This window comes from Centroberyx gerrardi, chromosome 1 (genome assembly GCF_048128805.1).
Source record: "Centroberyx gerrardi isolate f3 chromosome 1, fCenGer3.hap1.cur.20231027, whole genome shotgun sequence".
Lineage (NCBI taxonomy): Eukaryota > Metazoa > Chordata > Actinopteri > Beryciformes > Berycidae > Centroberyx > Centroberyx gerrardi.
In genome coordinates this window covers 29041017-29068817 of record NC_135997.1, presented here as the reverse complement: position 1 = coordinate 29068817, position 27801 = coordinate 29041017, and the positions used below count along the sequence as shown (strand labels likewise).

The 27801-nt window shown below is 43.4% G+C and overlaps 1 protein-coding gene and 23 non-coding genes across 24 annotated transcripts; 8 read left to right on the top strand and 16 right to left on the bottom strand.

Annotated features, from left to right (window-relative positions):
* The first annotated feature begins 181 nt into the window (after positions 1-181).
* trnav-cac (transfer RNA valine (anticodon CAC)) lies at positions 182-254 on the top strand. Its single transcript has one exon. It is a non-coding gene; the product is annotated as a tRNA-Val (tRNA).
* A 300-nt stretch (positions 255-554) lies between these two features.
* On the bottom strand, positions 555-627 carry trnam-cau (transfer RNA methionine (anticodon CAU)). The gene has a single exon. It is a non-coding gene; the product is annotated as a tRNA-Met (tRNA).
* Positions 628-939: 312 nt separating this feature from the next.
* On the top strand, positions 940-1012 carry trnav-cac (transfer RNA valine (anticodon CAC)). The gene has a single exon. It is a non-coding gene; the product is annotated as a tRNA-Val (tRNA).
* A 479-nt stretch (positions 1013-1491) lies between these two features.
* On the bottom strand, positions 1492-1565 carry trnat-agu (transfer RNA threonine (anticodon AGU)). The gene has a single exon. It is a non-coding gene; the product is annotated as a tRNA-Thr (tRNA).
* Positions 1566-1983: 418 nt separating this feature from the next.
* Positions 1984-2057, bottom strand: trnan-guu (transfer RNA asparagine (anticodon GUU)). The gene has a single exon. It is a non-coding gene; the product is annotated as a tRNA-Asn (tRNA).
* A 308-nt stretch (positions 2058-2365) lies between these two features.
* Positions 2366-2438, top strand: trnav-cac (transfer RNA valine (anticodon CAC)). The gene has a single exon. It is a non-coding gene; the product is annotated as a tRNA-Val (tRNA).
* Positions 2439-2738: 300 nt separating this feature from the next.
* trnam-cau (transfer RNA methionine (anticodon CAU)) lies at positions 2739-2811 on the bottom strand. The gene has a single exon. It is a non-coding gene; the product is annotated as a tRNA-Met (tRNA).
* A 312-nt stretch (positions 2812-3123) lies between these two features.
* trnav-cac (transfer RNA valine (anticodon CAC)) lies at positions 3124-3196 on the top strand. Its single transcript has one exon. It is a non-coding gene; the product is annotated as a tRNA-Val (tRNA).
* Positions 3197-3675: 479 nt separating this feature from the next.
* On the bottom strand, positions 3676-3749 carry trnat-agu (transfer RNA threonine (anticodon AGU)). Its single transcript has one exon. It is a non-coding gene; the product is annotated as a tRNA-Thr (tRNA).
* A 418-nt stretch (positions 3750-4167) lies between these two features.
* On the bottom strand, positions 4168-4241 carry trnan-guu (transfer RNA asparagine (anticodon GUU)). Its single transcript has one exon. It is a non-coding gene; the product is annotated as a tRNA-Asn (tRNA).
* Positions 4242-4549: 308 nt separating this feature from the next.
* trnav-cac (transfer RNA valine (anticodon CAC)) lies at positions 4550-4622 on the top strand. The gene has a single exon. It is a non-coding gene; the product is annotated as a tRNA-Val (tRNA).
* A 300-nt stretch (positions 4623-4922) lies between these two features.
* trnam-cau (transfer RNA methionine (anticodon CAU)) lies at positions 4923-4995 on the bottom strand. The gene has a single exon. It is a non-coding gene; the product is annotated as a tRNA-Met (tRNA).
* Positions 4996-5307: 312 nt separating this feature from the next.
* Positions 5308-5380, top strand: trnav-cac (transfer RNA valine (anticodon CAC)). Its single transcript has one exon. It is a non-coding gene; the product is annotated as a tRNA-Val (tRNA).
* Positions 5381-5859: 479 nt separating this feature from the next.
* On the bottom strand, positions 5860-5933 carry trnat-agu (transfer RNA threonine (anticodon AGU)). Its single transcript has one exon. It is a non-coding gene; the product is annotated as a tRNA-Thr (tRNA).
* A 418-nt stretch (positions 5934-6351) lies between these two features.
* trnan-guu (transfer RNA asparagine (anticodon GUU)) lies at positions 6352-6425 on the bottom strand. Its single transcript has one exon. It is a non-coding gene; the product is annotated as a tRNA-Asn (tRNA).
* Positions 6426-6733: 308 nt separating this feature from the next.
* Positions 6734-6806, top strand: trnav-cac (transfer RNA valine (anticodon CAC)). Its single transcript has one exon. It is a non-coding gene; the product is annotated as a tRNA-Val (tRNA).
* A 300-nt stretch (positions 6807-7106) lies between these two features.
* Positions 7107-7179, bottom strand: trnam-cau (transfer RNA methionine (anticodon CAU)). The gene has a single exon. It is a non-coding gene; the product is annotated as a tRNA-Met (tRNA).
* Positions 7180-7491: 312 nt separating this feature from the next.
* On the top strand, positions 7492-7564 carry trnav-cac (transfer RNA valine (anticodon CAC)). Its single transcript has one exon. It is a non-coding gene; the product is annotated as a tRNA-Val (tRNA).
* Positions 7565-8037: 473 nt separating this feature from the next.
* Positions 8038-8111, bottom strand: trnat-agu (transfer RNA threonine (anticodon AGU)). Its single transcript has one exon. It is a non-coding gene; the product is annotated as a tRNA-Thr (tRNA).
* A 398-nt stretch (positions 8112-8509) lies between these two features.
* On the bottom strand, positions 8510-8583 carry trnan-guu (transfer RNA asparagine (anticodon GUU)). Its single transcript has one exon. It is a non-coding gene; the product is annotated as a tRNA-Asn (tRNA).
* Positions 8584-8718: 135 nt separating this feature from the next.
* Positions 8719-8792, bottom strand: trnat-agu (transfer RNA threonine (anticodon AGU)). Its single transcript has one exon. It is a non-coding gene; the product is annotated as a tRNA-Thr (tRNA).
* A 568-nt stretch (positions 8793-9360) lies between these two features.
* Positions 9361-9434, bottom strand: trnan-auu (transfer RNA asparagine (anticodon AUU)). The gene has a single exon. It is a non-coding gene; the product is annotated as a tRNA-Asn (tRNA).
* A 4551-nt stretch (positions 9435-13985) lies between these two features.
* Positions 13986-14059, bottom strand: trnan-guu (transfer RNA asparagine (anticodon GUU)). Its single transcript has one exon. It is a non-coding gene; the product is annotated as a tRNA-Asn (tRNA).
* A 1497-nt stretch (positions 14060-15556) lies between these two features.
* On the bottom strand, positions 15557-27107 carry LOC139929285 (BTB/POZ domain-containing protein 9-like). The gene is made up of 15 exons (XM_071922139.2): positions 26958-27107; positions 25250-25468; positions 24533-24639; positions 24343-24428; positions 23526-23696; positions 23117-23221; positions 22493-22661; positions 21794-21954; positions 21344-21408; positions 20545-20664; positions 19105-19214; positions 18837-19026; positions 17944-18051; positions 17512-17590; positions 15557-16891 (listed from the first exon to the last, which is right to left on the bottom strand). The coding sequence occupies exons 2-15, from the start codon at positions 25432-25434 to the stop codon at positions 16703-16705; spliced, it is 1845 nt and encodes a 614-aa protein (XP_071778240.1). The 5' UTR covers positions 25435-25468; positions 26958-27107; the 3' UTR covers positions 15557-16702.
* Positions 27108-27801: the final 694 nt, after the last annotated feature.

The following is a 27801-nucleotide window of genomic DNA, read 5'->3' as shown; positions in this document are numbered from 1 at the left end:
ATCCTCAAGTGAAACACTGTCTCAGGTGTGGTTATCCCATTTGCCTCATATGCTAAATGCCGTTGGCTTGAAACGGGCCAGCTATATGAAAGATTTCTCTGTTGTTTTGGAGGTAAATAGGTGTGGAAATCGAGGGAAAGCGTCTTATCGTCTTTCTTTACTGTAAAACCTTGTCCTGGGAGTTTCTGTGGTGTAGTGGCTATCACGTTCGTGTCACACACGAAAGGTCCCCGGTTCGAAACCGGGCACAAACAACATTTCTCAGTCCGTAGCGGTGGTGCTGAAACGCCACGGCATGTATCAAAGTAAAGCTTGTTCATTTGAGCGAAGCTTCCGAAATGTATACATACGACGTTACACCGGAGACTAGTATCACAAGTTTCCCAGTCCGAGTCTACAGGCAAAGGCTATGTATCCTACATAAGCCTTTGGTTTAAAAAGAATTCCTAGACCTGACGGCCCAGATGACTGAGGTTTGACTCGGCCCGACGCGATGCTCGGTCCAGGTGTTTTGCAATGAAGGGTCCACGACCTAGTTCAAAGCAAAACAGACGTGCCCCGTGTGAGGTTCGAACTCACGACCTTCAGATTATGAGACTGACGCGCTGCCTACTGCGCCAACGAGGCTTCAGGTCAGCTGAGGTCAGCTCGGCTCAGCTCAGCCTGCTTGCAACCCGTGACCTGAGCAATTGCTATGTGGAATTTGTCCCTGTGCCACCGTCTCAATGCAATCCACATTTGAGCATTGCCTAAGCTACATCCTCAAGTGAAACACTGTCTCAGGTGTGGTTATCCCATTTGCCTCATATGCTAAATGCCGCTGGCTTGAAACCGGGCAGCAATATGAAAGATTTCTCTGTTGTTTTGGAGGTAAATAGATGTGGAAATCGAGGGAAAGCGTTTTATCGTCTTTCTTTACTGTAAAACCTCTTCGTAGGAGTTTCTGTGGTGTAGTGGCTATCACGTTCGTCTCACACACGAAAGGTCCCCGGTTCGAACCCGGGCAGAAACAACATTTCCCAGTCCGTAGCAGTGGTGCTGAAACGTCGCAGAGTCTGTCCAACTAAAGCTTGTTCATTTGAGCGAAGCTTCCGAAACGTATACATACGACATTACAACGGAGACTAGTATCACAAGTTTCCCAGTCCGAGTCTACAGGCAAAGGCTATGTATTCAACTAAAGCCTTTGGTTTAAAAAGAATTCCTAGACTAGACGGCCCAGATGACTGAGGTTTGACTCGGCTCAACGTGATGACCAGTCTGCTCGGCCCAGGTGTTTTGCAACGAAAGGTCCACGACCTAGTTCAAAGCAAAACGGAAGTGCCCCGTGTGAGGTTTGAACTCACGACCTTCAGATTATCAGACGCGCTGCCTACTGTGCCAACGAGGCTTCAGGTCAGCTCAGCCTGCTTGCAACCCGTGACCTGAGCAATTGCTGTGTGGAATTCGTCATGAGGGCATATCCTTCTGACAAATATAGAAACACTGAGCAGGCACCGCTGGGATTCGAACCCAGGATCTCCTGTTTACTAGACAGGCACTTTGACCAACTAAGCCACGGCACCCTCAGCTGCTAAGCTCTTGAGATAGTGTCTCAATAACTTTCAGAATGAAATCATATCAAATGGATTCAAGGTCATAAACTATACAGAGACATTCGTAAGAACGACGTTAGCAAACCGAGGTTAAGGTAAAAACCGACTCAGCTGTAAAGTGACGCACTGCATTTGGCAGCTGTGATGGCAAAAGCAGTGAGGATTGCACAAGCTCGGGAGGAAGAGAGAACAAACAGTGAGGAAGAGAGAACAAACATTGAGGTACAGGTGAAGCGATGACCACAGAGCCAGGTGAAGGCCGGAGCAGGAACAGGACAAGACTCGTCAACAAAACCCCTGTCACAGCAGCTCCACCGCAGGAACGGTGATGACTTGAAGCTCAGCAAGACCAAACCTAAACTTTGAGCAGCACAGATTTGTCTCGCTGCGTCCCTGGGTGGGCTCGAACCACCATCCTCTCGGTTAACAGCCGAGCGCGCTGACCGATTGCGCCACAGAGACCTGCGCATCAGCGCGTCACTGTGAGAAATGGTATTGATTCTGCAAACACTGCAGCCAATTGAGACGCTAACCCCAACCCTGTGCCACCGTCTCAATGCAATCCACATTTGAGCATTGCCTATGCTACATCCTCAAGTGAAACACTGTCTCAGGTGTGGTTATCCCATTTGCCTCATATGCTAAATGCCGTTGGCTTGAAACGGGCCAGCTATATGAAAGATTTCTCTGTTGTTTTGGAGGTAAATAGGTGTGGAAATCGAGGGAAAGCGTCTTATCGTCTTTCTTTACTGTAAAACCTTGTCCTGGGAGTTTCTGTGGTGTAGTGGCTATCACGTTCGTGTCACACACGAAAGGTCCCCGGTTCGAAACCGGGCACAAACAACATTTCTCAGTCCGTAGCGGTGGTGCTGAAACGCCACGGCATGTATCAAAGTAAAGCTTGTTCATTTGAGCGAAGCTTCCGAAATGTATACATACGACGTTACACCGGAGACTAGTATCACAAGTTTCCCAGTCCGAGTCTACAGGCAAAGGCTATGTATCCTACATAAGCCTTTGGTTTAAAAAGAATTCCTAGACCTGACGGCCCAGATGACTGAGGTTTGACTCGGCCCGACGCGATGCTCGGTCCAGGTGTTTTGCAATGAAGGGTCCACGACCTAGTTCAAAGCAAAACAGACGTGCCCCGTGTGAGGTTCGAACTCACGACCTTCAGATTATGAGACTGACGCGCTGCCTACTGCGCCAACGAGGCTTCAGGTCAGCTGAGGTCAGCTCGGCTCAGCTCAGCCTGCTTGCAACCCGTGACCTGAGCAATTGCTATGTGGAATTTGTCCCTGTGCCACCGTCTCAATGCAATCCACATTTGAGCATTGCCTAAGCTACATCCTCAAGTGAAACACTGTCTCAGGTGTGGTTATCCCATTTGCCTCATATGCTAAATGCCGCTGGCTTGAAACCGGGCAGCAATATGAAAGATTTCTCTGTTGTTTTGGAGGTAAATAGATGTGGAAATCGAGGGAAAGCGTTTTATCGTCTTTCTTTACTGTAAAACCTCTTCGTAGGAGTTTCTGTGGTGTAGTGGCTATCACGTTCGTCTCACACACGAAAGGTCCCCGGTTCGAACCCGGGCAGAAACAACATTTCCCAGTCCGTAGCAGTGGTGCTGAAACGTCGCAGAGTCTGTCCAACTAAAGCTTGTTCATTTGAGCGAAGCTTCCGAAACGTATACATACGACATTACAACGGAGACTAGTATCACAAGTTTCCCAGTCCGAGTCTACAGGCAAAGGCTATGTATTCAACTAAAGCCTTTGGTTTAAAAAGAATTCCTAGACTAGACGGCCCAGATGACTGAGGTTTGACTCGGCTCAACGTGATGACCAGTCTGCTCGGCCCAGGTGTTTTGCAACGAAAGGTCCACGACCTAGTTCAAAGCAAAACGGAAGTGCCCCGTGTGAGGTTTGAACTCACGACCTTCAGATTATCAGACGCGCTGCCTACTGTGCCAACGAGGCTTCAGGTCAGCTCAGCCTGCTTGCAACCCGTGACCTGAGCAATTGCTGTGTGGAATTCGTCATGAGGGCATATCCTTCTGACAAATATAGAAACACTGAGCAGGCACCGCTGGGATTCGAACCCAGGATCTCCTGTTTACTAGACAGGCACTTTGACCAACTAAGCCACGGCACCCTCAGCTGCTAAGCTCTTGAGATAGTGTCTCAATAACTTTCAGAATGAAATCATATCAAATGGATTCAAGGTCATAAACTATACAGAGACATTCGTAAGAACGACGTTAGCAAACCGAGGTTAAGGTAAAAACCGACTCAGCTGTAAAGTGACGCACTGCATTTGGCAGCTGTGATGGCAAAAGCAGTGAGGATTGCACAAGCTCGGGAGGAAGAGAGAACAAACAGTGAGGAAGAGAGAACAAACATTGAGGTACAGGTGAAGCGATGACCACAGAGCCAGGTGAAGGCCGGAGCAGGAACAGGACAAGACTCGTCAACAAAACCCCTGTCACAGCAGCTCCACCGCAGGAACGGTGATGACTTGAAGCTCAGCAAGACCAAACCTAAACTTTGAGCAGCACAGATTTGTCTCGCTGCGTCCCTGGGTGGGCTCGAACCACCATCCTCTCGGTTAACAGCCGAGCGCGCTGACCGATTGCGCCACAGAGACCTGCGCATCAGCGCTTCACTGTGAGAAATGGTATTGATTCTGCAAACACTGCAGCCAATTGAGACGCTAACCCCAACCCTGTGCCACCGTCTCAATGCAATCCACATTTGAGCATTGCCTATGCTACATCCTCAAGTGAAACACTGTCTCAGGTGTGGTTATCCCATTTGCCTCATATGCTAAATGCCGTTGGCTTGAAACGGGCCAGCTATATGAAAGATTTCTCTGTTGTTTTGGAGGTAAATAGGTGTGGAAATCGAGGGAAAGCGTCTTATCGTCTTTCTTTACTGTAAAACCTTGTCCTGGGAGTTTCTGTGGTGTAGTGGCTATCACGTTCGTGTCACACACGAAAGGTCCCCGGTTCGAAACCGGGCACAAACAACATTTCTCAGTCCGTAGCGGTGGTGCTGAAACGCCACGGCATGTATCAAAGTAAAGCTTGTTCATTTGAGCGAAGCTTCCGAAATGTATACATACGACGTTACACCGGAGACTAGTATCACAAGTTTCCCAGTCCGAGTCTACAGGCAAAGGCTATGTATCCTACATAAGCCTTTGGTTTAAAAAGAATTCCTAGACCTGACGGCCCAGATGACTGAGGTTTGACTCGGCCCGACGCGATGCTCGGTCCAGGTGTTTTGCAATGAAGGGTCCACGACCTAGTTCAAAGCAAAACAGACGTGCCCCGTGTGAGGTTCGAACTCACGACCTTCAGATTATGAGACTGACGCGCTGCCTACTGCGCCAACGAGGCTTCAGGTCAGCTGAGGTCAGCTCGGCTCAGCTCAGCCTGCTTGCAACCCGTGACCTGAGCAATTGCTATGTGGAATTTGTCCCTGTGCCACCGTCTCAATGCAATCCACATTTGAGCATTGCCTAAGCTACATCCTCAAGTGAAACACTGTCTCAGGTGTGGTTATCCCATTTGCCTCATATGCTAAATGCCGCTGGCTTGAAACCGGGCAGCAATATGAAAGATTTCTCTGTTGTTTTGGAGGTAAATAGATGTGGAAATCGAGGGAAAGCGTTTTATCGTCTTTCTTTACTGTAAAACCTCTTCGTAGGAGTTTCTGTGGTGTAGTGGCTATCACGTTCGTCTCACACACGAAAGGTCCCCGGTTCGAACCCGGGCAGAAACAACATTTCCCAGTCCGTAGCAGTGGTGCTGAAACGTCGCAGAGTCTGTCCAACTAAAGCTTGTTCATTTGAGCGAAGCTTCCGAAACGTATACATACGACATTACAACGGAGACTAGTATCACAAGTTTCCCAGTCCGAGTCTACAGGCAAAGGCTATGTATTCAACTAAAGCCTTTGGTTTAAAAAGAATTCCTAGACTAGACGGCCCAGATGACTGAGGTTTGACTCGGCTCAACGTGATGACCAGTCTGCTCGGCCCAGGTGTTTTGCAACGAAAGGTCCACGACCTAGTTCAAAGCAAAACGGAAGTGCCCCGTGTGAGGTTTGAACTCACGACCTTCAGATTATCAGACGCGCTGCCTACTGTGCCAACGAGGCTTCAGGTCAGCTCAGCCTGCTTGCAACCCGTGACCTGAGCAATTGCTGTGTGGAATTCGTCATGAGGGCATATCCTTCTGACAAATATAGAAACACTGAGCAGGCACCGCTGGGATTCGAACCCAGGATCTCCTGTTTACTAGACAGGCACTTTGACCAACTAAGCCACGGCACCCTCAGCTGCTAAGCTCTTGAGATAGTGTCTCAATAACTTTCAGAATGAAATCATATCAAATGGATTCAAGGTCATAAACTATACAGAGACATTCGTAAGAACGACGTTAGCAAACCGAGGTTAAGGTAAAAACCGACTCAGCTGTAAAGTGACGCACTGCATTTGGCAGCTGTGATGGCAAAAGCAGTGAGGATTGCACAAGCTCGGGAGGAAGAGAGAACAAACAGTGAGGAAGAGAGAACAAACATTGAGGTACAGGTGAAGCGATGACCACAGAGCCAGGTGAAGGCCGGAGCAGGAACAGGACAAGACTCGTCAACAAAACCCCTGTCACAGCAGCTCCACCGCAGGAACGGTGATGACTTGAAGCTCAGCAAGACCAAACCTAAACTTTGAGCAGCACAGATTTGTCTCGCTGCGTCCCTGGGTGGGCTCGAACCACCATCCTCTCGGTTAACAGCCGAGCGCGCTGACCGATTGCGCCACAGAGACCTGCGCATCAGCGCTTCACTGTGAGAAATGGTATTGATTCTGCAAACACTGCAGCCAATTGAGACGCTAACCCCAACCCTGTGCCACCGTCTCAATGCAATCCACATTTGAGCATTGCCTATGCTACATCCTCAAGTGAAACACTGTCTCAGGTGTGGTTATCCCATTTGCCTCATATGCTAAATGCCGTTGGCTTGAAACGGGCCAGCTATATGAAAGATTTCTCTGTTGTTTTGGAGGTAAATAGGTGTGGAAATCGAGGGAAAGCGTCTTATCGTCTTTCTTTACTGTAAAACCTTGTCCTGGGAGTTTCTGTGGTGTAGTGGCTATCACGTTCGTGTCACACACGAAAGGTCCCCGGTTCGAAACCGGGCACAAACAACATTTCTCAGTCCGTAGCGGTGGTGCTGAAACGCCACGGCATGTATCAAAGTAAAGCTTGTTCATTTGAGCGAAGCTTCCGAAATGTATACATACGACGTTACACCGGAGACTAGTATCACAAGTTTCCCAGTCCGAGTCTACAGGCAAAGGCTATGTATCCTACATAAGCCTTTGGTTTAAAAAGAATTCCTAGACTAGACGGCCCAGATGACTGAGGTTTGACTCGGCCCGACGCGATGCTCGGTCCAGGTGTTTTGCAATGAAGGGTCCACGACCTAGTTCAAAGCAAAACAGACGTGCCCCGTGTGAGGTTCGAACTCACGACCTTCAGATTATGAGACTGACGCGCTGCCTACTGCGCCAACGAGGCTTCAGGTCAGCTGAGGTCAGCTCGGCTCAGCTCAGCCTGCTTGCAACCCGTGACCTGAGCAATTGCTATGTGGAATTTGTCCCTGTGCCACCGTCTCAATGCAATCCACATTTGAGCATTGCCTAAGCTACATCCTCAAGTGAAACACTGTCTCAGGTGTGGTTATCCCATTTGCCTCATATGCTAAATGCCGCTGGCTTGAAACCGGGCAGCAATATGAAAGATTTCTCTGTTGTTTTGGAGGTAAATAGATGTGGAAATCGAGGGAAAGCGTTTTATCGTCTTTCTTTACTGTAAAACCTCTTCGTAGGAGTTTCTGTGGTGTAGTGGCTATCACGTTCGTCTCACACACGAAAGGTCCCCGGTTCGAACCCGGGCAGAAACAACATTTCCCAGTCCGTAGCAGTGGTGCTGAAACGTCGCAGAGTCTGTCCAACTAAAGCTTGTTCATTTGAGCGAAGCTTCCGAAACGTATACATACGACATTACAACGGAGACTAGTATCACAAGTGTCCGAGTCTACAGGCAAAGGCTATGTATTCAACTAAAGCCTTTGGTTTAAAAAGAATTCCTAGACTAGACGGTCCAGATGACTGAGGTTTGACTCGGCTCAACGTGATGACTAGTCTGCTGGGCCCAGGTGTTTTGCAACGAAAGGTCCACGACCTAGTTCAAAGCAAAACGGAAGTGCCCCGTGTGAGGTTTGAACTCACGACCTTCAGATTATCAGACGCGCTGCCTACTGTGCCAACAAGGCTTCAGGTCAGCTCAGCCTGCTTGCAACCCGTGACCTGAGCAATTGCTGTGTGGAATTCGTCATGAGGGCATATCCTTCTGACAAATATAGAAACACTGAGCAGGCACCGCTGGGATTCGAACCCAGGATCTCCTGTTTACTAGACAGGCACTTTGACCAACTAAGCCACGGCACCCTCAGCTGCTAAGCTGGTGAGATAGTGTCTCAATAACTTTCAGAATGAAATCATATCAAATGGATTCAAGGTCATAAACTGTACAGAGACATTCATAAGAACAACATTAGCAAACCGAGGTTAAGGTAAAAAACGTTTCAACTGTAAAGTGACGCACTGCATTTGGCAGGTGTGATGGTAAAAGCAGTGAGGACTGCACAAGCTCGGGAGGAAGAGAGAACAAACATTGAGGTACAGGTGAAGCGATGACCATGGAGCCAGGTGAAGGCCGGAGCAGGAACAGGACAAGACTCGTCAACAAAAACCCCTGTCACAGCAGCTCCACCGCAGGAACGGTGATGACTTGAAGCTCAGCAACACCAAACCTAAACAGTGGGCAGCAGAGATTTGTCTCGCTACGTCCCTGGGTGGGCTCGAACCACCATCCTCTCGGTTAACAGCCGAGCGCGCTGACCGATTGCGCCACAGAGACCTGGGCATCAGTGTTTCACTGTGAGAAATGGTTTTGATTCTGCAAACGCTGCAGCAAATTGAGACGCTAAAGAGCAAAAAAAACAGGATTATGACATGAGGGCATATCCTTCTGACAAATATAGAAACACTGAGCAGGCACCGCTGGGATTCGAACCCAGGATCTCCTGTTTACTAGACAGGCACTTTGACCAACTAAGCCACGGCACCCTCAGCTGCTAAGCTCTTGAGATAGTGTCTCAATAACTTTCAGAATGAAATCATATCAAATGGATTCAAGGTCATAAACTATACAGAGACATTCATAAGAACGTTAGCAAACCGAGGTTAAGGTAAAAACCGACTCAGCTGTAAAGTGACGCACTGCATTTGGCAGCTGTGATGGCAAAAGCAGTGAGGATTGCACAAGCTCGGGAGGAAGAGAGAACAAACAGTGAGAAAGAGAGAACAAACATTGAGGTACAGGTGAAGCGATGACCACAGAGCCAGGTGAAGGCCGGAGCAGGAACAGGACAAGACTCGTCAACAAAACCCCTGTCACAGCAGCTCCACCGCAGGAACGGTGATGACTTGAAGCTCAGCAAGACCAAACCTAAACTTTGAGCAGCACAGATTTGTCTCGCTACATCCCTGGGTGGGCTCGAACCACCATCCTCTCGGTTAATCAACATCCTTTGGCAGTCTCGGGCCGCGTGGCCTGAGGCTTCGGAGGTCCCTGGCAGTCCGAGGCCCTGGGGCACTGGCTCCACTGGCCCGGTCCATAATCCAGCCTTGGCTACGTCCCTGGGTGGGTTCTAACCACCATCCTCTCGGTTAATAGCCGAGCTCGCTGACCGATTGCGCCACAGAGATCTGCGCATCAGTGTTTCACTGTGAGAAATGGTATTGATTCTGCAAACACTGCAGCCAATTGAGACGCTATAGAGCAAAAAGTAGTATTTTGACTTCAGGGCATATCCTTCTGATAAATATAGAAACACTGATCAGGCACCGCTGGAATTCGAACCCAGGATCTCCTGTTTACGAGGCAGGCACTTTGACCAACTATGCCACAAAAACTTTCTTCTCAGTCTGAAACTATATGAAGTAGATACATGTATCAAATGCATTTTAATGAGGAGCATTCCCAAAGAATAATACAAGAGGCAACGGAAGATGAACAAGAAAATACAGTCTTGATACTTCTGTACATCATCAAACAATTGTGAGGATATTTATATATAGACTGTGGTGTGTGTGTGTGTGTATGTGTTTATGTGTCTGTATGTATGTCCATTTGTCTGTATGTATGTGTGTCTGTGTGTATGAACATGTCTGTATATGTTAAGTCTCATTCACCTGTCCTACTCCAGTCTTATGAGTCCTGCTGGATTCTACATGGATTCAACATGGTCCATGTGTTGTTGTCAAAGATCTTTCTACTTACATCCACACTTGCAATTTCCGTCCTTGCATGATTTCATCTGTTGGTGAAATGACTGGTGTCCAACTCAATGTCCACTTGTACAGAAGTCTGTTGCTGTGACTTCATAATGAGATATAGAACCTTACCAGCTCCATCTTAAAAGGGCCTACCTACAGAGTGGTATTTGTCATAGACCTCCTCAGTGATGTCATCATCTTGGGTGTGAGCCTTGCCCTTCCATATCTTAAGTAATTTCTCTATGAGGAAAATAAATGGGGTTTTCACACAATCGTCCCTGTCACAGTCTGAGCTTTTAAACTTGGACATTTTCCCCAACATACATTTATGTCTCTAATGGTACTGGATCCATTGAATTGTGTAACTGTTGTGTGTGTGTGTGTGTGTGTGTGTGTTTGTGTGTGCGTGTGCATGCGTGTGTGCCCAGAATTATAGAGCATACAACACACATACATAACATATGGCACTCCCTGTCATTGGATTGGATTGAAATATATTTGTGTTAACTAAAGTTACTTAGAGGAAGTTCAAACTATGTAAAAAATGTAAAAAGATCAGTTTCCATCACTCCTACATTTTCAGTCAGACACCCGTTTGCCAGAGACTAGTCTGGACCTAAAAGCCCAGGTTGCTCAGCAGTGTGAGAATCAAGTTTTATCCAGGAAGTGGTGTTACCAATGCACAAAAGCACAAGCAGGACACCAAGAATTGGGTGACGGTCAGCAGTGAGCAGCTGAACACAGTGTGTGAGTGTATTCTCCAGGGATGCCTTCACAGTGGTCAGAATGAAGGAATAAACAAATAAATAAATTGATTTCTTTTATAGTCAAAAATATTGTAGTTGTTTGTTACAGTAGTTTACTACAGAGTCTTAGAATCCTACCTCGGTCTCAAGTGAGATTTTGAACAGTTGAAGACTAAAACATTTTATGAAGGAACAATCACTAATATTTTACTGGCTCGTTGTACAAACTGAACATTATATATCAGCAGGGGTTCACAAGTGTTGTTGATCAGTGCCAGTCACTCCACTGTTACCTCAATGGCTGCTGAGATTTTAAAAGACCAATATGTAATATATTTACTTTACTAAATCATAAAATGACCATGATATGTCATCAGAGATTAAGGAAACATGCTAAGTTGAAATACTGGCTTCTCCAAAACAATGCTACAGCCAGTATGTTCTCCTTTGAAATTTCCGTTCCGGAGCGGAACGTCTGTTTGTGTTTTGGTCTGTGTGATCCCGCCCACTGCCCATTTCGACACCCCGGGTTGCCAGATATGAAACAAATTTGCACGCAAACACAGCATACTGCAGCCATGGAAGCAAGCAAACTAACTGGATCAAGTAAGATGGATTCTACCCGACCTAAAAAGCCTCGTCCTCTTTCGAAAAAGCTCCATGACCAGAGCCGTGGTAAAATACGGGTAAATATTGGAGATGCATTTGAAAGATGGAGACTGTGAACATATCTTATCCAACATTTACTATTCTGATGCTACGAGTTGCAGCTAATGGAAAATGCTACCGCTAACAAACTTGACTAAACACAAATCAAGTAACATAATAAGAGTATGGAGTTGTATTAAATGGCGATTATTGTAATTATAATGGCGGATATTAAGTGGCGATTACGGCCGATCAAGCTGGCAGAAGGCAGGACACATGAACCGGACACAGGACGTCGGAACCAGACGCCAAATGCGGACTAAACAACGCGATTACAACCTGCACACACACTGGATATGAGGAACACCATGGTCTGCTGACAAATGTAAGTCACTATGATAGTTTCATTCCCTTCTGTACCCCCACTCTCTGTCGGCAGCTGGCTATGTACTGACAAAGTGAAGCTAATTTGCTAGGCTAGGTTACATACCATAGCTTAGTAGCTGTACAGGAGCCTGACCGGAGTCTCCGGTCTGCCGTGTTGCAGGGGGCCGGGGAACGGGAACTTCAAGCCGAACGGGCTCCAGGTGTCGCGCTCCCCTCCCTCTCCCTCTTAGCTCTTTTAGCCTCGTCTGTTATAGGCTTCTTGTTTTGTTTTGGTGCAGAAGTTCCAGCAGTCAGAGTCCTGTCTTCCATGTTACCACTATCTACCATACTGATTAGCTTCACGCTCTTCAATCTATGAAAATGGAAACTGAGTCTGTTTTCTTTCTGTTTTCACCTGGCAACCCGCGTGAGCTTCGAGTCTGGGGAGGAGGGTTCGGGGGGAGACAACTCTCTCCAATATTTTGAATTTGGACTGCAGTACCCATTTTAAACGCTGGGTGTCATTGTTACATATAGGTCCTTTAAGCTTTCAGGTCAGGCAGTCAGATCTGTACTCTGTTTTGGTGGAAATTCTCCACACACCCCCCTTGCGTTCTGAACTTCTTTCAGGTTCATTTGCGCAACCATGGAAGAACGAACTGCAATGAAGCCTAAAAAGGCAGACAACACCCACAATGACAAAGCCCGCTCCAAAACCCAGCGAACACTGCTGTAGCATTTCAAAGGTGGAGTAGCTTAGGACCATAGAGATATAACACTGTTATATCTCTATGCTTAGGACTCTGAAAAACTTCAAGAGCGATGCAGAGTTGGCCTGACAACCAGCGCCGTCACTAGTGCGGTGACAGGTGACAATTCTACGAATTTGATAATTGGAATTTGATAGAAAACACTCTAGCCGGTCACCAGCATCTCTCTCTCTCTCTCTCTCTCTCTCTCTCTCTCTTCTCTGTGTGTGACCGTGTGTCTGTCTGCATTGGTTAGAGAGTTGCTGTTAAGAGTATTGGAATTTTTGTTTCCATAACTATTTTGTTTTGTGTATCTTGTAATTCTGCAAAAAAAAAAAAATGGATCCACTGTAGAATGTGAAAAGTAAAATACTCTGAAGCCTTTTCTGTAGTGTTTGCAGTATTTCTATTGAGTTTATATATATATATATATATATATATATATATATATATTATATTTTTTTAACCTTTTTTCTAACCCTTTCTTCCAGTATAGTACATAGTAAAACAGGAGGTTCCGCACTGTTTTACAAGCAAAAGTAAAATAAGCATATTATCTACAGTATACATATTTTATACTATCAACCAGAGATCCATATAACACAAAGGCTCACTGCAGTATTGACAGCTGCTCTTTGTGTTTTCTTTGGTCAATGTGACAGTATCTGCTGTTTTGGTTGACTTACTCAATTTTGGGACATGTCTTCATTGTTTTGAGAGCTTGATTGCTCTGTCTCTGCCAGCTATGGGATTGATAAGGCAATTTGGGCTAGCACTTGCTGTTATGTCAATTATTAATAGCCAGTTATAGATTAATTACTCTTTAAAACATGCATTTGAGTTTTGAGCCAACAGCAAGATACACGTGAAAAATCCCAAATGCACCGTAGGATCTCCTGCAGAGCATGATGTGGCCCCTATTTCTTTTTCAGTAGTTATTCATGAATCTGAGTCATGAATCATGAATATAGAGATAGTTCAATTTATAATCCAATGTTGCTGAAGATGAAATTGAGGACTTGAACTGTTGGCTGTGTAGGTTTGTTTGTGAGCTTTTGGGATGTTAGTTAGCAACCTGCCAATTGCATTGATGTGGAATAATCTCTCTTGTCTTGATTTGGTACTAGTAGTATTTCAGCATTTGCAGAGCCAGAAGAGAGTGGCATGTGTAAAAGGAAGGAGAAGACAGATTGAGCAGCGAGGAAAATGGATTTGGCCTCTATAATCAAGCTGAGTATTAATTCACTGCATTAAATATGCCCTTTATATAAAAAATACTTACATTTATTTTATAGAAACAGGGGGGCCCAGAACAATATTCTTTCAGGGGGCCCAGATTCCTAGCTACGTCCCTGCACAGGAGCGGCTTGAGAGATAATGGTTCCACCGCAGGATCGGTGATGACTGGAAACTCAGTGAATTCACAGCAACACCAAACCTAAACCTGTGAGCAGCACAGATTTGTCTCGCTACGTCCCTGGGTGGGCTCGAACCACCATCCTCTCGGTTAACAGCCGAGCGCGCTGACCGATTGCGCCACAGAGACCTGCGCATCAGTGTTTCACTGGACATCTGAGAAATGCTATTGAGTCTGCAAATACTGCAGCCAATTCACACGGCAAAGAGCAGAAAAATAGCATCCCAGCACCGCTGGGGTTTGAACCCGGATCTCCTGTTTGCTAGACAGGCACTTTGACCACTAAGCTACTTTTGAACTAAGCTACAGCACCATCAGCTGCAGAAGTCGAAACAAGTTTATATACACTGGATACAAACAGAATTATCTCATCCCAAAGACATATTTTTCTCACGTGTAAGAAAAATAAGGTTGTAAGACTCAAACCTATGACCTTTTTACACTCTTCAACAGTGGAAATTCAGGAAATTCACAGGTGACAACTGGGTATGGCAAGATGCTGCACTTGCCATACCTTAACCTAAATTAGGCCAGATTTGATGTTTTTTTTTTATCATTATAATGGACAACAATTGTGCAAAAATCACTAGAAATGTATTTGGAAGCCATACTGACAGAAAAAAATCACACCTGGGGAGCATTCAGGATCAATGATATCTCTGAGAGTTTGCTTACCTACATCTAATAATTTATCACGTTGACCAAATAATTTTTGTTAGTCATTAGTCATTGCTCCACTTTGTCCCCAGAAACTTAATTTATTTATATAAGTTTGGAAGTTTTTGTGGCAAACACTTTAAGGTTTAGTGAATTGAGGATATCAAAAGTCCAGCACATGTTGTGGGAGATTTCAGTCATATGAGAAATAGGTCAATACAAATTAAACAGTAGAAATAGCCTGCTGGAACAGTATGTACTCTATTCAGTACTCTGCATAGTGGGATATTTCCTTATAATGTAGTTGAATAGTGTTATAAAGTTCCTTTAAAGGGTGCCCCTTCTTCCAATACACTTTGTATTCCTTATTTCATGTTTTTCCTTTATTTTACGCTTTTTTTTTTTTTACGTTTTATGTGACCTACTTTAGTACAGTAATTGAGTAAAAGCACGTAATAACTTTTCACAGTTGGAAAACAATTTGTAGAAGTACAGAGGCCTAACTGTTCATTTAATAGGTTGTGTACTGGTTCTGTAACTAAAATAGTTTCTGTCTTTGTAACAGTAAACCTGATTACAGTAAAATTGATTGAAGTCAACTACCACTGTTGCCAGTACTAGAATTATCAATACTCATTATCACTATCGTCTTCACCAATATCATGATCACCATTCTACTTGATTTGGCATTTAACCTGTTCATTCAGCATTCTTCTTTATAATTTTAGATTATTATTATTATTTTGGCATTTTCATGGTTGGTGTTTTGTGTGACCTGTTTAAAATACAGTTTTTGATTTGTGCTGTAAGTGTTTTATAATAAATATGACTATTATGAAAATAAATAACACCAGAGTTTAGTTTATTACAAATATATATATATATATATATATATATATATATATATATATGGTATATATATATACCATATATATTTTAGGATATATATGGTATATATATATGGTACAAATATATATATATATATAAATATGTATATATATATATATATATATATATATATATATATATATATTGTTAGCAGCATATTGTACAGTCATGGAGTACCCTGGAGACAGAGGGGGAGTAAGAGAGCGATGCCGTCTGGGGGAGTGTGCTCTTTGTCAATGGTTCTTTCCTTCTAAGCCTTAGAGAAACATCAGCATGTCTTACAGCCATAGTTAATGGTTTCAGGAAGCCTCTCTGAGTACATAATAGTTTTTTCAGTCCACCCAAAATGTCCCTAGTCTCTGTTTTGATCATTGATAGTGGCTCGCACACTGAAGTACCATAAGTGGACTTGTGGGCCCAGTGGGAATTGAACCGCTAACCCTGGCAGTGTTAGTGCCTTGCTCTACCCATTGAGCTACACAAGACCACCAGTCAAGGTGGTTGGTGGATTCCAAACTTCATTTACCACTTCCATCATTTTACCAAACAAAAAGCTTCGTAGAAGAGAGAAGAACTGGATGTTTTCTTGCCAAAGTGGCTGGCTGACTCATTTCCTACCCTGAATACTTAGTCACTGTTGCTAATAACTATTTATCTGAAAAATATTATGAACAGTACAGTCTAAACCAATTCCTGTTTCCTCATAAAGGATTATCAGCCTTATTTACTTGCATCTTACTGGCATCACTAGCAAATTGCGTAACAAATGCTCATTATATATTCTTTGTATCTAATCAGTCAAAACAATGGATTGAAAAGACTCCCAGATTACAGTAATTTAGAAATCCTAAATCCTAACCGAAAATCCTGGACTGTCCCTTTAAAGTGACACGGTATATTTTTTGTGCACAAGCCACTATGGGAGTTAGTAATGGAGGTCCATAGTCAGCACCACCTTGATGCTTGAAATTTTACAACATTCTCTCGAAATCAGACATTTCCAAATGAGGAAAATTTGACCCAGGTACCATGAGTTCACTCTCTGTCCTGGAACATACTATTCTAGACGTAATAGTGTGCAGTTCTTGATACTAAGAGCTGGAGGTGAGTCCATGATGCCTGATGATGGAGGCTGTCTGTTCCTCAAATCCTATGGAGGCGCTGGGAGGGTCTGCAGAGGTCTACAGATGTTCCACCAAAATAAAACGTGGCTTTAAGCAAACCCCTTCAGAGATGCTGGGAGTGTGATGGAGAGGGGGAGGAGGAGGAAGGCCTGGCAGAAAGCTGTCTTGGTGAAACATGAAGCTGGACATTTTGGGAGTTGGAGTCTGTGTTGGGCTGGTCAGACCCTGGACTGCCCTCCTTCACCTCCACGTCCAGCTGGGCAGGACACTCAAAATGGACGCAATGAAAGACCTGCCGAAAGAAACGACATGGTTGGGCATTTAAAAAAGGGAATTACACCAAATTTACACTTTTAGGATATTCTGAAAAAAACATGTGAATGAGAAATGAGAAGACTGAAGCAGAAGTTTATATAGACCATCATGTTCCCACACTTATATATTCAGCATCTAGAATTTTGAAAGAAGGAGTCTAGGGGCTCTATTTTCGTGAATCAGTGGCGCACAGCACACAGCGTGTGGCAACTGATGTTTGGTAATTTTGTGGCCAGAGGCGCACAGCGTACCTGAGGCGAAGTTGGAAACAGGGTTGGATTAGGTGGAATACATTATCAGTAAGTGTGGTAAGGGCTGGCATCAGTCATGACCAATCAAATCAGCCTAGATGTTCATTTTAATTGTTCATTGTTCATTTACAAACTTGCATTTAACTGACAACTTGCTTTTGATCACATTATGTTATAATAATAATAATAATAATAATAATAATAATAATAATAATAAATACTCTCATTGCATTTTCATTGATCTTGAGAACTCATAATTCAAAAGCTGGGGAATTAAGAAAATGTTTGCTTTTGCAGAGTAACAATGTTAAGGTTAATTTTGGTGGAAATCCCCTTTAGTTCTCACCTCATTGGCTGTGTTATGAGTTCCCACAATGCGGATGAAGGAGGCAGGCAGTGGGTCAAACAGTAAGGTCTGCCAGGACCTACGACACATACACACACACGATTGAGAGACAAAATCTGTGAAATCCAGCATTATGTGTATGATGCAATGCATTTTCAAAATTGGTTCGGGTTTTTAAAGTCTTCTAGTGGAGCCCAGGGTCTTGCCAGTTTGCTTTTGAGAGATAATGGTTCCACCGCAGGATTGATGATGACTGGAAACTCACTGAATTCACAGCAAGACCAAACCTAAACTGTGAGCAGCACAGATTTGTCTCACTACGTCCCTGGGTGGGCTCGAACCATCATCCTCTCAGTTAACAGCCGAGCACACTGACCGATTGCGTAGTAATATAGTAGTTTAGATAGATAGTTTCCTGGTTGTGACTCTTACCGACACGCCGCTTTGGTTCTGTCTATGATCCTGGTCCACTGTTGCTGGTTGGTGGAAACCTCCACATAGTAGCTGTAGCTGCGGTTGTCACAATCCCACAACAACAGCCTGTACACACACACAGACACACACATAGACCTGGGTCAAAGTCATTGTAGACAATTCTGAATGTCAACAATGTAAATGTAAATGATTCAAGTGTATTGCACATAAAAAAAATCTAGATTTATTTCCAAAATCTACATTAAAGACGATTAGTCCATCATCTTTGGAACATCCTGCATAAGGAAATATGATTAATAACTTGTCTTTTTTCAAGATAAAACTGAAAACCTATTCGTATAAACTTGCATTTAACTTGTTAACTTGATAACTTGTTATTGATATATTGTTATGTTATTGTACTTTCATTTGTATGTTGGGAGTTGGGAGTTTTTCTGAGTCAGCCTTAACAAGCTCTGGGTGTTACTGCAGTCAGTAGCACAAATCTTGTTGATATGTTTGTTTTGTTCCTTGTATTTTACAGCACTTTGGAACTTTATTAAGCGTTATACACATATATTATTCTTATTATTCTTATTATTAGCATGGCATGTTTTGGCCCCTAGCTTCATTACTGACCTTTTAAGTCCAGAGCCCTTCTGTCTAGGCTGTGTCCCTGTGATTAATTCTTAGTTTTTACTTATTACTGACTAATTTATTCTTGAATAATTTTATGTAATCTCTTGTTTTTACGCAATGTCTTTTTTGCTCTGTAAAGCATTGTAAACTTTGAAAAGTTTTCTCAAAATCTTTTGAAAAGCTGTTATGCAAATACAGTTTCTTACTATTATTATTATTATTATTATTATTATCATTATTATAGAAGAGGTTGCATGTTGTGAAGGTCCTACCTGAGTGAGGCCAGCATGTATGGCTGGGCCAGCTGGATGATGATGGCCCCGGAGCCCAGCTGGTGGCAGGTGTAGCCTGAGTCCCAGTCGTAGTTGGACGTGTCTCCGTTCAGCAAAGCGTTACGGCTTCGACTCACGCCCTCAATCACGCTGGCCCCGCAGGGGATGGTCGCCACGTTACAACTGGGCACTGTGGGGACAAGCACGGTACTAACACTGCCAGGGTTAGGGGTTCCATTCCCAGTGTATCACAACATCAGTTCCTTACCCAGAAATCTTTTCTCCAGGGTGTAGGGCCGCTGTGTGTACATGCACTCCAGGGCGACCAGGTGGAACACCTTGTTGACTGTGTTGTGTGTTCCCACCACTCTCACATACCTGAAAGTCATTCACAAAATAGACTGCGGTCAAATTATGTGTGCTCACATTAGTTAAGTCAGGTTTATTTATAGAGCAATTGTCACAAAGTGCTTTACAGAAAACACATTAAAAAAAAAGAATAAGAAGAAATACATCATAAACTCCAATAAACAGGGCCAGAGGTTGTGTGTATCTGTGTGTTTGAGTGTATGCGAGTTTAGGTAGGTTGTAGGCTGTAATGAAATTAAGTCAGAGTCTAATTAATCAGTCACAAGCACATCAAGTCAGATGACATAAACTCAATGAGTATTTCCCCAAATTTTAAATTATTAATTATCAAATACAGAATGAATACGAGCCAAAACATAAACAATGAAAACGCTAGACATGAATGCTAGACATGAATTAAAGAGGATATGAGTTCTGATCACAAAAAAGGCTACCACTCTTAAAATACAAAGAGAGAGAAATGTCAGTGTCGTCTCTGCATGGAACATCGGCTACATGTCCATATACAGAGAATCCTGTTGTGAACCCATCATAACTGGGTTGGAATAACCAGGCTAAGCTCATACTCCAATTATGAGAAACCTGGCTAACTCCCATATTAAATGGGTTACTGTAACATGGAAACATCTCCTTTCATTTTTGTTTTTTGCCATGTGTTCAAACTAGAAGAGTATAATTGCCTGTTACAACATCAGGTTATTGGCCAGGAGTGCCAGAAGATCACAGAGATTACTACTGCGTATCATTTCGTTGCCCTGTATTAGAAGTAAGCTACTATTGCTCAGTCAATGAGGGAGGAGGCATGTTAAGTTAATTGGTTTATTTGTGGGAACTCAGTGGATACTCATGGAGGCGCAATCACATGGTATCAAAGGTGCATCTAAACAGCTAAAGCCACATAAGGCCTTACCTGGGGTGTGGCCAATAACCAGGTTACACCGTGCATGTAACATAGCCACTGTCTGTCTCAATGGGTGGATTTCCCTTGTTCTTGTGCTTGTTCTTCCAAACAAGCACACAGGCTTTCCTGGAGCCAACAACACCAGTAATTATGTATTTTCTAACCTTCATTTATCCAAGGAACATTGACTGAGCTCCTTGCTCTTTTTCATCAGCACCCTGCTCCACATTCATACAGTTCCGCACATTCACACCTTGGAGCTGCCCAGTGCAAGTCTCCACTTATTGGCCACTGACCAGCAATTAGGCGGTAGGTGTCTTGCTCAAGGGCAGTTTAACAGTATTTGTTGAGGGAGGGGAGAGGGAGGGAGGGAGGGAGAGAGAGAGGGAGAGAGAGAGAGAGACTGCACAGGTTTCTAATGCTCTCCTGTCTTTTTACCTGGAGACTCGAGGCTGGAAGAAGAGGCTCTGCCAGGAGCGACAGAGGAACTTAGAGTGGTCGATGACATGAACCCAGTCCAGTCCATCCATAGACACTTCCACGTAGTAAGAATACGACCTGTACAAGGACAGCAGGAGGGAAACCGTGCTCACATTTCATTGAAATTAGCATGGGACACTGCAGTAGTACTGTACAAACACTGATAGCGGTAGATATTGACTGAAAACCACCAGGCATTCAAAATTAATTTGCTTGATTTCACCTCCATGGAGTACCAGGTGGGTGGGGTCTACCACATTAGGAATAGTTCATTTTGGTGTCAGGTAATTTGTTAATCACAAAAAAGTATCCTTTTAAATAGTTGCAGGCATTGTATTGTATTTTGTGGCAATCCCTGCCTATCTGGCAGCTAAATAGGATAAAACAAACAATAAATTCAGTCTACAGTTCACAGAAATTAGATCAACATTAATATGAAGAGCTAAAATGTTTGAGTACAATGTGTTTACGTGTCTGTTATCTATGTGTGTGCACAAGTTAAGTGTCCTGTGTGAGTCTGTGAGTGTGTAATATGTATATTTCTTATCCATCGGCTACAGTGGCTGCTGGGTGCCAAAATCCAATTTACCAGCCAACTAGATGTTAAGAATAGAATATAACTCCAAATGAAGGTCGGTTACCTGCTGTGTAGTCTAACTTATCAGGCACAGACAAAATCAGCCAGTATTTGGCAGCTGGCTAGTGGTCATTTCATTGGTTATATTGAAGTTAGGCATTACTGGTTTGGCCTACTCACCGGCTGTCTTTGTCCCACAGCAGAAGTCTGATGTGGTTGATGATGGATGGTTGGCCCAGTTTGACCTGAAGAAAAGTTCAAGGTCATTCACTTCACATTCACTTTCACTCTGCTCAGCATGGGAATTGAAAGTAATTTTGTGTGCTTATCTTATAGCAAAGAATTTTACAATACAATTACAATTTCAGTACTACAACATCTTAAGTGGAAATGTATGAATGAAAGCATGAAAAGGTATGGAATACAGTATTGAGAGGTTGTGCAAACTAGCAGCAGTAGAAGTAGAATTTATTGAAGAAAAAATGACTGAAAAACATGAAATATGTGCAGTATATGTATAAATTGTAAAAACATCAATACATAGATATAATAGACATAATCTTTTTATGTCAAGCATTTTTCCTCAAAAAGTTCCTGAGCCTCCTGGATTGGGAGTGAAAGGAGGCTGACCTGGATGCCAGAGCAGCCGTGGCCCTCCTCCTCAATGGGGTGTCTGGAGAAGCCATGGTCCAGGTCGTAGTTCTGCGTGTCTCCGTCCAGAAGAGCCGACTTCAGCTCCCCCTTCACTACCTGGGCGCCGTGCCTCATGGTGGCGATGTTCTCCTCTGGGACTGCAGGGGCAGAGATGGGACAGGACAACAACATTAAACAGAATCGCTTTCTTCTCTGAGTACATTAAATGTAAAGGAATTTGTCTTGGTGACATTCAGGAAGAGATATACTGACATCTAACAGAGTCGCACCACACATACAGACACACACATACATACAGACCAGCGGTGTTATGAAGACCATGTTCTTGGCATCCTTATGCTTTAAAAAAATAGTAGGAATACTATAATACACCCAGAGAAAGTGAACTATTCTACCATTTCCCATCTAAGCTGGTTTAGTGTGAGAGGACGACCGCTAATTGTGAGGAAATGTATTTGGGGGATTTCGTTTTTGGATAATTCAGTTTCAACCTGATATTTAGAGGGGGTGATCACAAAACTACTGACTTTTTTGGAATCTGTGATTACTAAAAATGAAATAGTAATTTTTTATATGACTCATTACTGGGGAAAGTAATATTATTATTATAACGCGTTGCAGAGCACTGAGTAATGTGTTACCACCCAACACTGTCAGACAGGTTGGTCTACTGACTGAGCATGCCGCGGTGGTTGAGGTCCATGTCACGGCTCTCGGATCGGGTCTGGATGGCGTCCAGAAGGTGGTCGGGGCTCAGCAGGCCGGACGGACGAACCACGTTCAGCATCTCCGCCAGGCTCATCAGCGGCAGACGCACCGCTGACATCACTTCCTGTGCGGCGGCCTGGATCAGTTGTAGTGAGAGATTAAAATAAGATGGTGACAAGAAGGGTTTCATTTCAAAACGCGATATCCACCTTGGAAAAATGTTGCCCCCTGCAATTCAGTCAGTCAATATTTCATAAACACAGATGATTCCATCCTTAAAAACAGAACTATTTTGCAAAGGTCTTAACTTTAACAGCTAGCTATCATTTTGTTAGAGTAGGTGTCACATTTTTCAAACAGTTGTCATTTTTAGAAAGAGACTCTTCAATTACAGCATACAGAACAAAGGAATGTGCATGGGAGTTTGGCGTAATAAAATAATAAATCATTGAGGCTTATTAAAGATTAAGAGTTGCAATCGCAATATAATATCATCACAAAATAATCCAGATTCTCATTTAAACCGTAATTGTGCAGGCCTAGGGAGAGAAATGCAATAAAAGCAAAGAGAAGTGAGAAGTGTGGGATTACCTGGTTGTTGTCAGCGTTGTGTTGGCACCAGCGGCAGAGAGCCTGGAAAATCTCCTTCTCACTGGCCGCAAAGGAATCCCTCCGAACCATGGCCAGCAGAGCGGTCTGCATGGAGGGAAGTTTAAAATTTCAAGATTATTTGCTCCACATGGATGATGGGTTTAGCAGCGGGAATTTACATTAGATAAAAACATAAGACTAACAGGCACAACATACAACAGTCAGTCAGTCGCCAAAGTGAGGTGTTGATGCCGAATTTTAGGCAAGCAGCATAAGACAAATTATCACTGTCATCAGAGAGCAGAGAAAAAAACAAAGAGAAGGAGAAGGAGAGGGGAGGAGGACAAGTGGAGAGATGGAGGAAAGCCCCGCCTCTCTGTGTCCACAAGCCTCTTCCTCTTCCTGTTACCTTGGAGAGAGAGAGGAAGCCGTCGGCTGCCAGCACCTCTGGAGCCTGCCGGTCCATGAAGGCACAGCAGGCCTGGGCCAGGCTGCTCAGGCAGTACAGACTGGCCACGTCATACACAACACACACATTCTGGACGCTCAGCGCCGTCCGCAGGAACTCACAGGTGGAACCCTGGAACAGGAAGTTGAGGAAGCATAAACTTTAATTTCCTGATCACTTTTTTCTATTTATTTTTTATATCGGAGCCTCTAGCAGAGGTAGAATCCACTTATCTGAACACACATCCTGGCATTTGGAGGACACTTATAATCCAAAGCACCTTATAAATGTATGCCTATATTTTAAGTATGGGTGGACCTGGAAGGAGTGGATCCCTTAACCCTGACAGCGTTAGTGCCTTGCTCTGCCCGCTGAGCTATGCAGCAGAATGTACGTTTTTCTATGAGGTAGCACTGTTGAACAAAAAATTGTCTATACTGTATATTTTTCCCCTTAAATCCCAGAATCCTGTTTGTTCTCTCTACTTTTGTTATGCTGTAGTAATGTTGCGATTTTTTGTTGAGCGAGCAATATGGTGTCTGAATTTTGCTGAGTCAGCCTTTACGAGCTCGGGATGTTACTGGAGTCAGCAGTGCCAGTCTTAGCTTTGTTAGAGCTGACTGCTTGTTAATATGTTTGTTTTGTTCCTTTTACTTTACAGCACTTTTTAACTTAAAGAAAAACACTGTACAAATATGATTATTGTTTCTATTACTAGGATTATCATTACTATTATTCCTATTATTATTATTATTATTATTACTGCTATCAACATTACCTCTAGAGGCTGGAGGCCGTAGCGGTGCGCCAGACCCAGGAAGTCCAGCACCACGTCTTCTCTGGCCATGCTGAGGCTGGCCCGGCCTGCGGAGAGGAAGCGGCAGGGAATGAAAATCCACTCTTCTCACCTGAGGTTTGATCTAGTGTGGGAACTCATGTGTATTGAAAGGAGTTGGGGTGAAGTGTACCTGTGTACAGGTACTGTAGCAGCATGGAGAAGGCCTCGGCCTGCGTGTCCTCCAGGGAGATCTCTGCCTGAGGCTGGGACTCCTTCATCCCGTTATACAGCATAGCTCTGGAAGGGAAATCAATTGACAGCAATCAATACATGAAATCAGTTTTTTTTGTCCACTGGCCACAGTGGTTGCTACATCTAAATTTTCAGTCACTTTCACTATTTTACCAGCCAACCTGATGTTTAGGACTGTATAATGATACAAGCCCAACTTTTTTTCTTTTAAGATGAAACTTCAGTGATCCCTGTGGTGAAATTAAAGTAGATTACAGTGTATTTAAATGTAAGTATGTATAAACACATTTGCTGTATATGTATGAAGATAAGTATGTGTAAACACACACACACACGTAAGGCCACACACAGTCTTAGCAATTCTTATGTTTATTTATTATGTTGAAAAAACAGCAAACATTTCAGTGTGTTTCATCAGGGGCAAATGTTTGCAACAGGTTTTTTTTTTTTGCTGAGTTATATAGGTTCTTTACACCAACAGGTGTCATGGATGATATTGTGATTAGGCATCCTATCAACAGCATTCAATTTCCTTTTCTTTTAACATGATAAACAATCATTTCAATCCATAGGTGTTTGTTAGAGGGTTATTCCTTGTACTCCACTTGGATGCCTAGGCCTAATCACACCATGGAAAACTATATTCACAGGCTACCTGAAGTACTGGCACCGTGATGCCAGGATGACCCGGTGAGCAGGGAACCGCTTCCCCTCCACCAGGAAGGTAACATCGCTGTATTCCTCTGCAGACACCAGTGTCCCCAGCTGCTCCGACAGCAGATGGAGGTGGTCGATCTCCGACACGGAGGTCAGGGACCGCAGGGGGTGACTGTTACTCATGGATCCAAGGAGGAGGTTGTGTTACTTATCACATCTGAAAGGATGGAGAGGATTTAGCCTCAATGGACTCAAAATGTCAATGCAATTCCTTAAACGATTATTCAATTATTGACAATGCCAGCAATAATAAATTATCAAATAATAAAACCGTTGTCGATTTGTCATCAGAAATACTCAAGCCTACGTCCTCTCTCTCTTTTTGTTTGTATTTGGCAAATGGCTGATGCACGCAACCTTTCTGAAGGTGAGCATGCAAGTAAGCAGTCAAAAAACAACCAAATAAAAACAATTCACAATAAAGTCTGGGAACACTTCAGGAAAATTCTGATAATGTTGTTACTTGTACACTGTGCAAGATAGAGCTGATTTTTCACAGCAGTTCATGATTGCTTGTGCACTCAAATAGAAAACATAACAGTGCGGAGGATGGCAGAGCATCATCATACTTACATCAAGTCTAATTGTTACCATAGCATTAGCATTCTTGCTCATAGCAGTGGATAACTTTAGATGCAATATTTTTTATTATGATCCACTGTGTTTCTCCAGACTTTTGTATAGTTTGAGGTAGACAGACACCCCAGGTGCCATGAACAAATTGTTTTGACAGTACAGGGGTTTCTAGCTAGCACCGCCTAGCTGATGGTCCAGTGTACAGTGACTGGATCCAGCCTGCCCTAGAGGACTGTGTATGTGCTAGCTGCTTTACAAAAAGGGCACTGTAAAACTAAAGCCCTGTCGCACTTTACAAGCTGCACTTCACCCAAATAATTCAGTGAGCTAATTCCAGCTAAGGTAGTGAACAGCTGATGTACTAAAGAAACATGTATTTTATTTTGTTAATCCAACTTGCCTGTTTCTTTTAACATTTCTTTTAAATATTGCAAGATGCAAGTAAAGTGAAAGTGAATTACAACGCCATCTTGAGGCCGCTGGGCTGACACCGCTTTGACAAGCGAGTCAGAGTCAGACACACACCCACTCATGATATTAGCTAACTTAGCTTACTATTTTAAACTAACTAGACATTATAACGTTAGTAGAGTAGTGCGGGGCTGACGGTTCACTTAATATTTTTCTAATATTTGACAAAATGGGCCCAAATTCAGTTGCTTATTTACTATCGTTAGCCGTGAATACTAGCTGCAAGTCGTAAACAAGCCAGCTAACTAGCGTTAGCTAACAATAGCTTGTTAGCAACATGTCAAGCCAGTCACAATAAAAATAGGACTTCCGATTTTAACTTTCAAAATAAAACCCTGTACCCCGTTTTTAGGGAATACAAAGCACCATAGCAAAATAGGATAATTCAGGAGGAATCAGTAGTAATCCTGAATACTATATTGAGTGCTCTGATACGATTTGTATTCTTCAGCACACTCCATTGTTACTTGTTTTAACAAGCGACAAATTTAACGCCACTACTTTGCAGACAATACCGCTTATCTTCCGGTCTTATTGTGGAAAGCTTGACACAGCTGTAATTTGCTAGGTCAGCCTCAAAATCACATTCCACTCCTTACCTGTCCAAACGTTGATTTGTTGGGTAGTTATTGCACGATTTTTCGGCAAAGCACACGACTGAACAAGAGTAGACAGAATGGCCAAGTGCATCCAAAATACGTAACGTTAAATTGTTGTATTCTGAATAAGGCAAAAGCTTCTGTGAAGGAGTTAGCATACCGGATGTTGTTGAGTTATGGAATGTAGTGTACAAGTTACGTAATTGTATTTTGAGCGAGTGCCTCTTGTGGCCAAGTTCAACACTGCAACTGGCTTCATGTGTCCGTCTCTTGTCAGTATTATGAATAAAAAAGCTTATACTATATAGTATAGCATTTATAGTTATAGAACTATATATATGTAAGTATAACCCTAACCCTACCAACCAAACATTACACTAATATACTTTATTTATCCATCCAGGGGGAATTGTCTTTCCTTCTTCTGGTGCAGGATCAGCCAGTTTGCAGCAACCCTGGAGCAGGTAGGGGTTAAGTGTCTTGCTTAAGGAAGCGTGGCTGAAACTGGGACCCTGCAGTTGGAGAACAGAGCACACTAAACACTAGGCCAGTGGTCAGCTGCTGTAGTGTTTGGTTGGAATGAATCCAAGGTACATGATTGGACACCACTTGGCTGAAACAATAACAATGAATAAAGTTCATCTCATTTTGGGGCTTACAAAACATTTGTCTCAAACTAGACCCTTCTAAACTATAAAAAAGCTCTGACACTCAAATACTGTCTTTGTATGGGAGAGACAACATATAGTCAAAATCTGCATTGTGAAATTTGACAGTTTGTTTCCCTGGACACCAGCAAACCCTGCTGTAGAATGACTTTTAATACTGGTTTGTATTGCTCGCT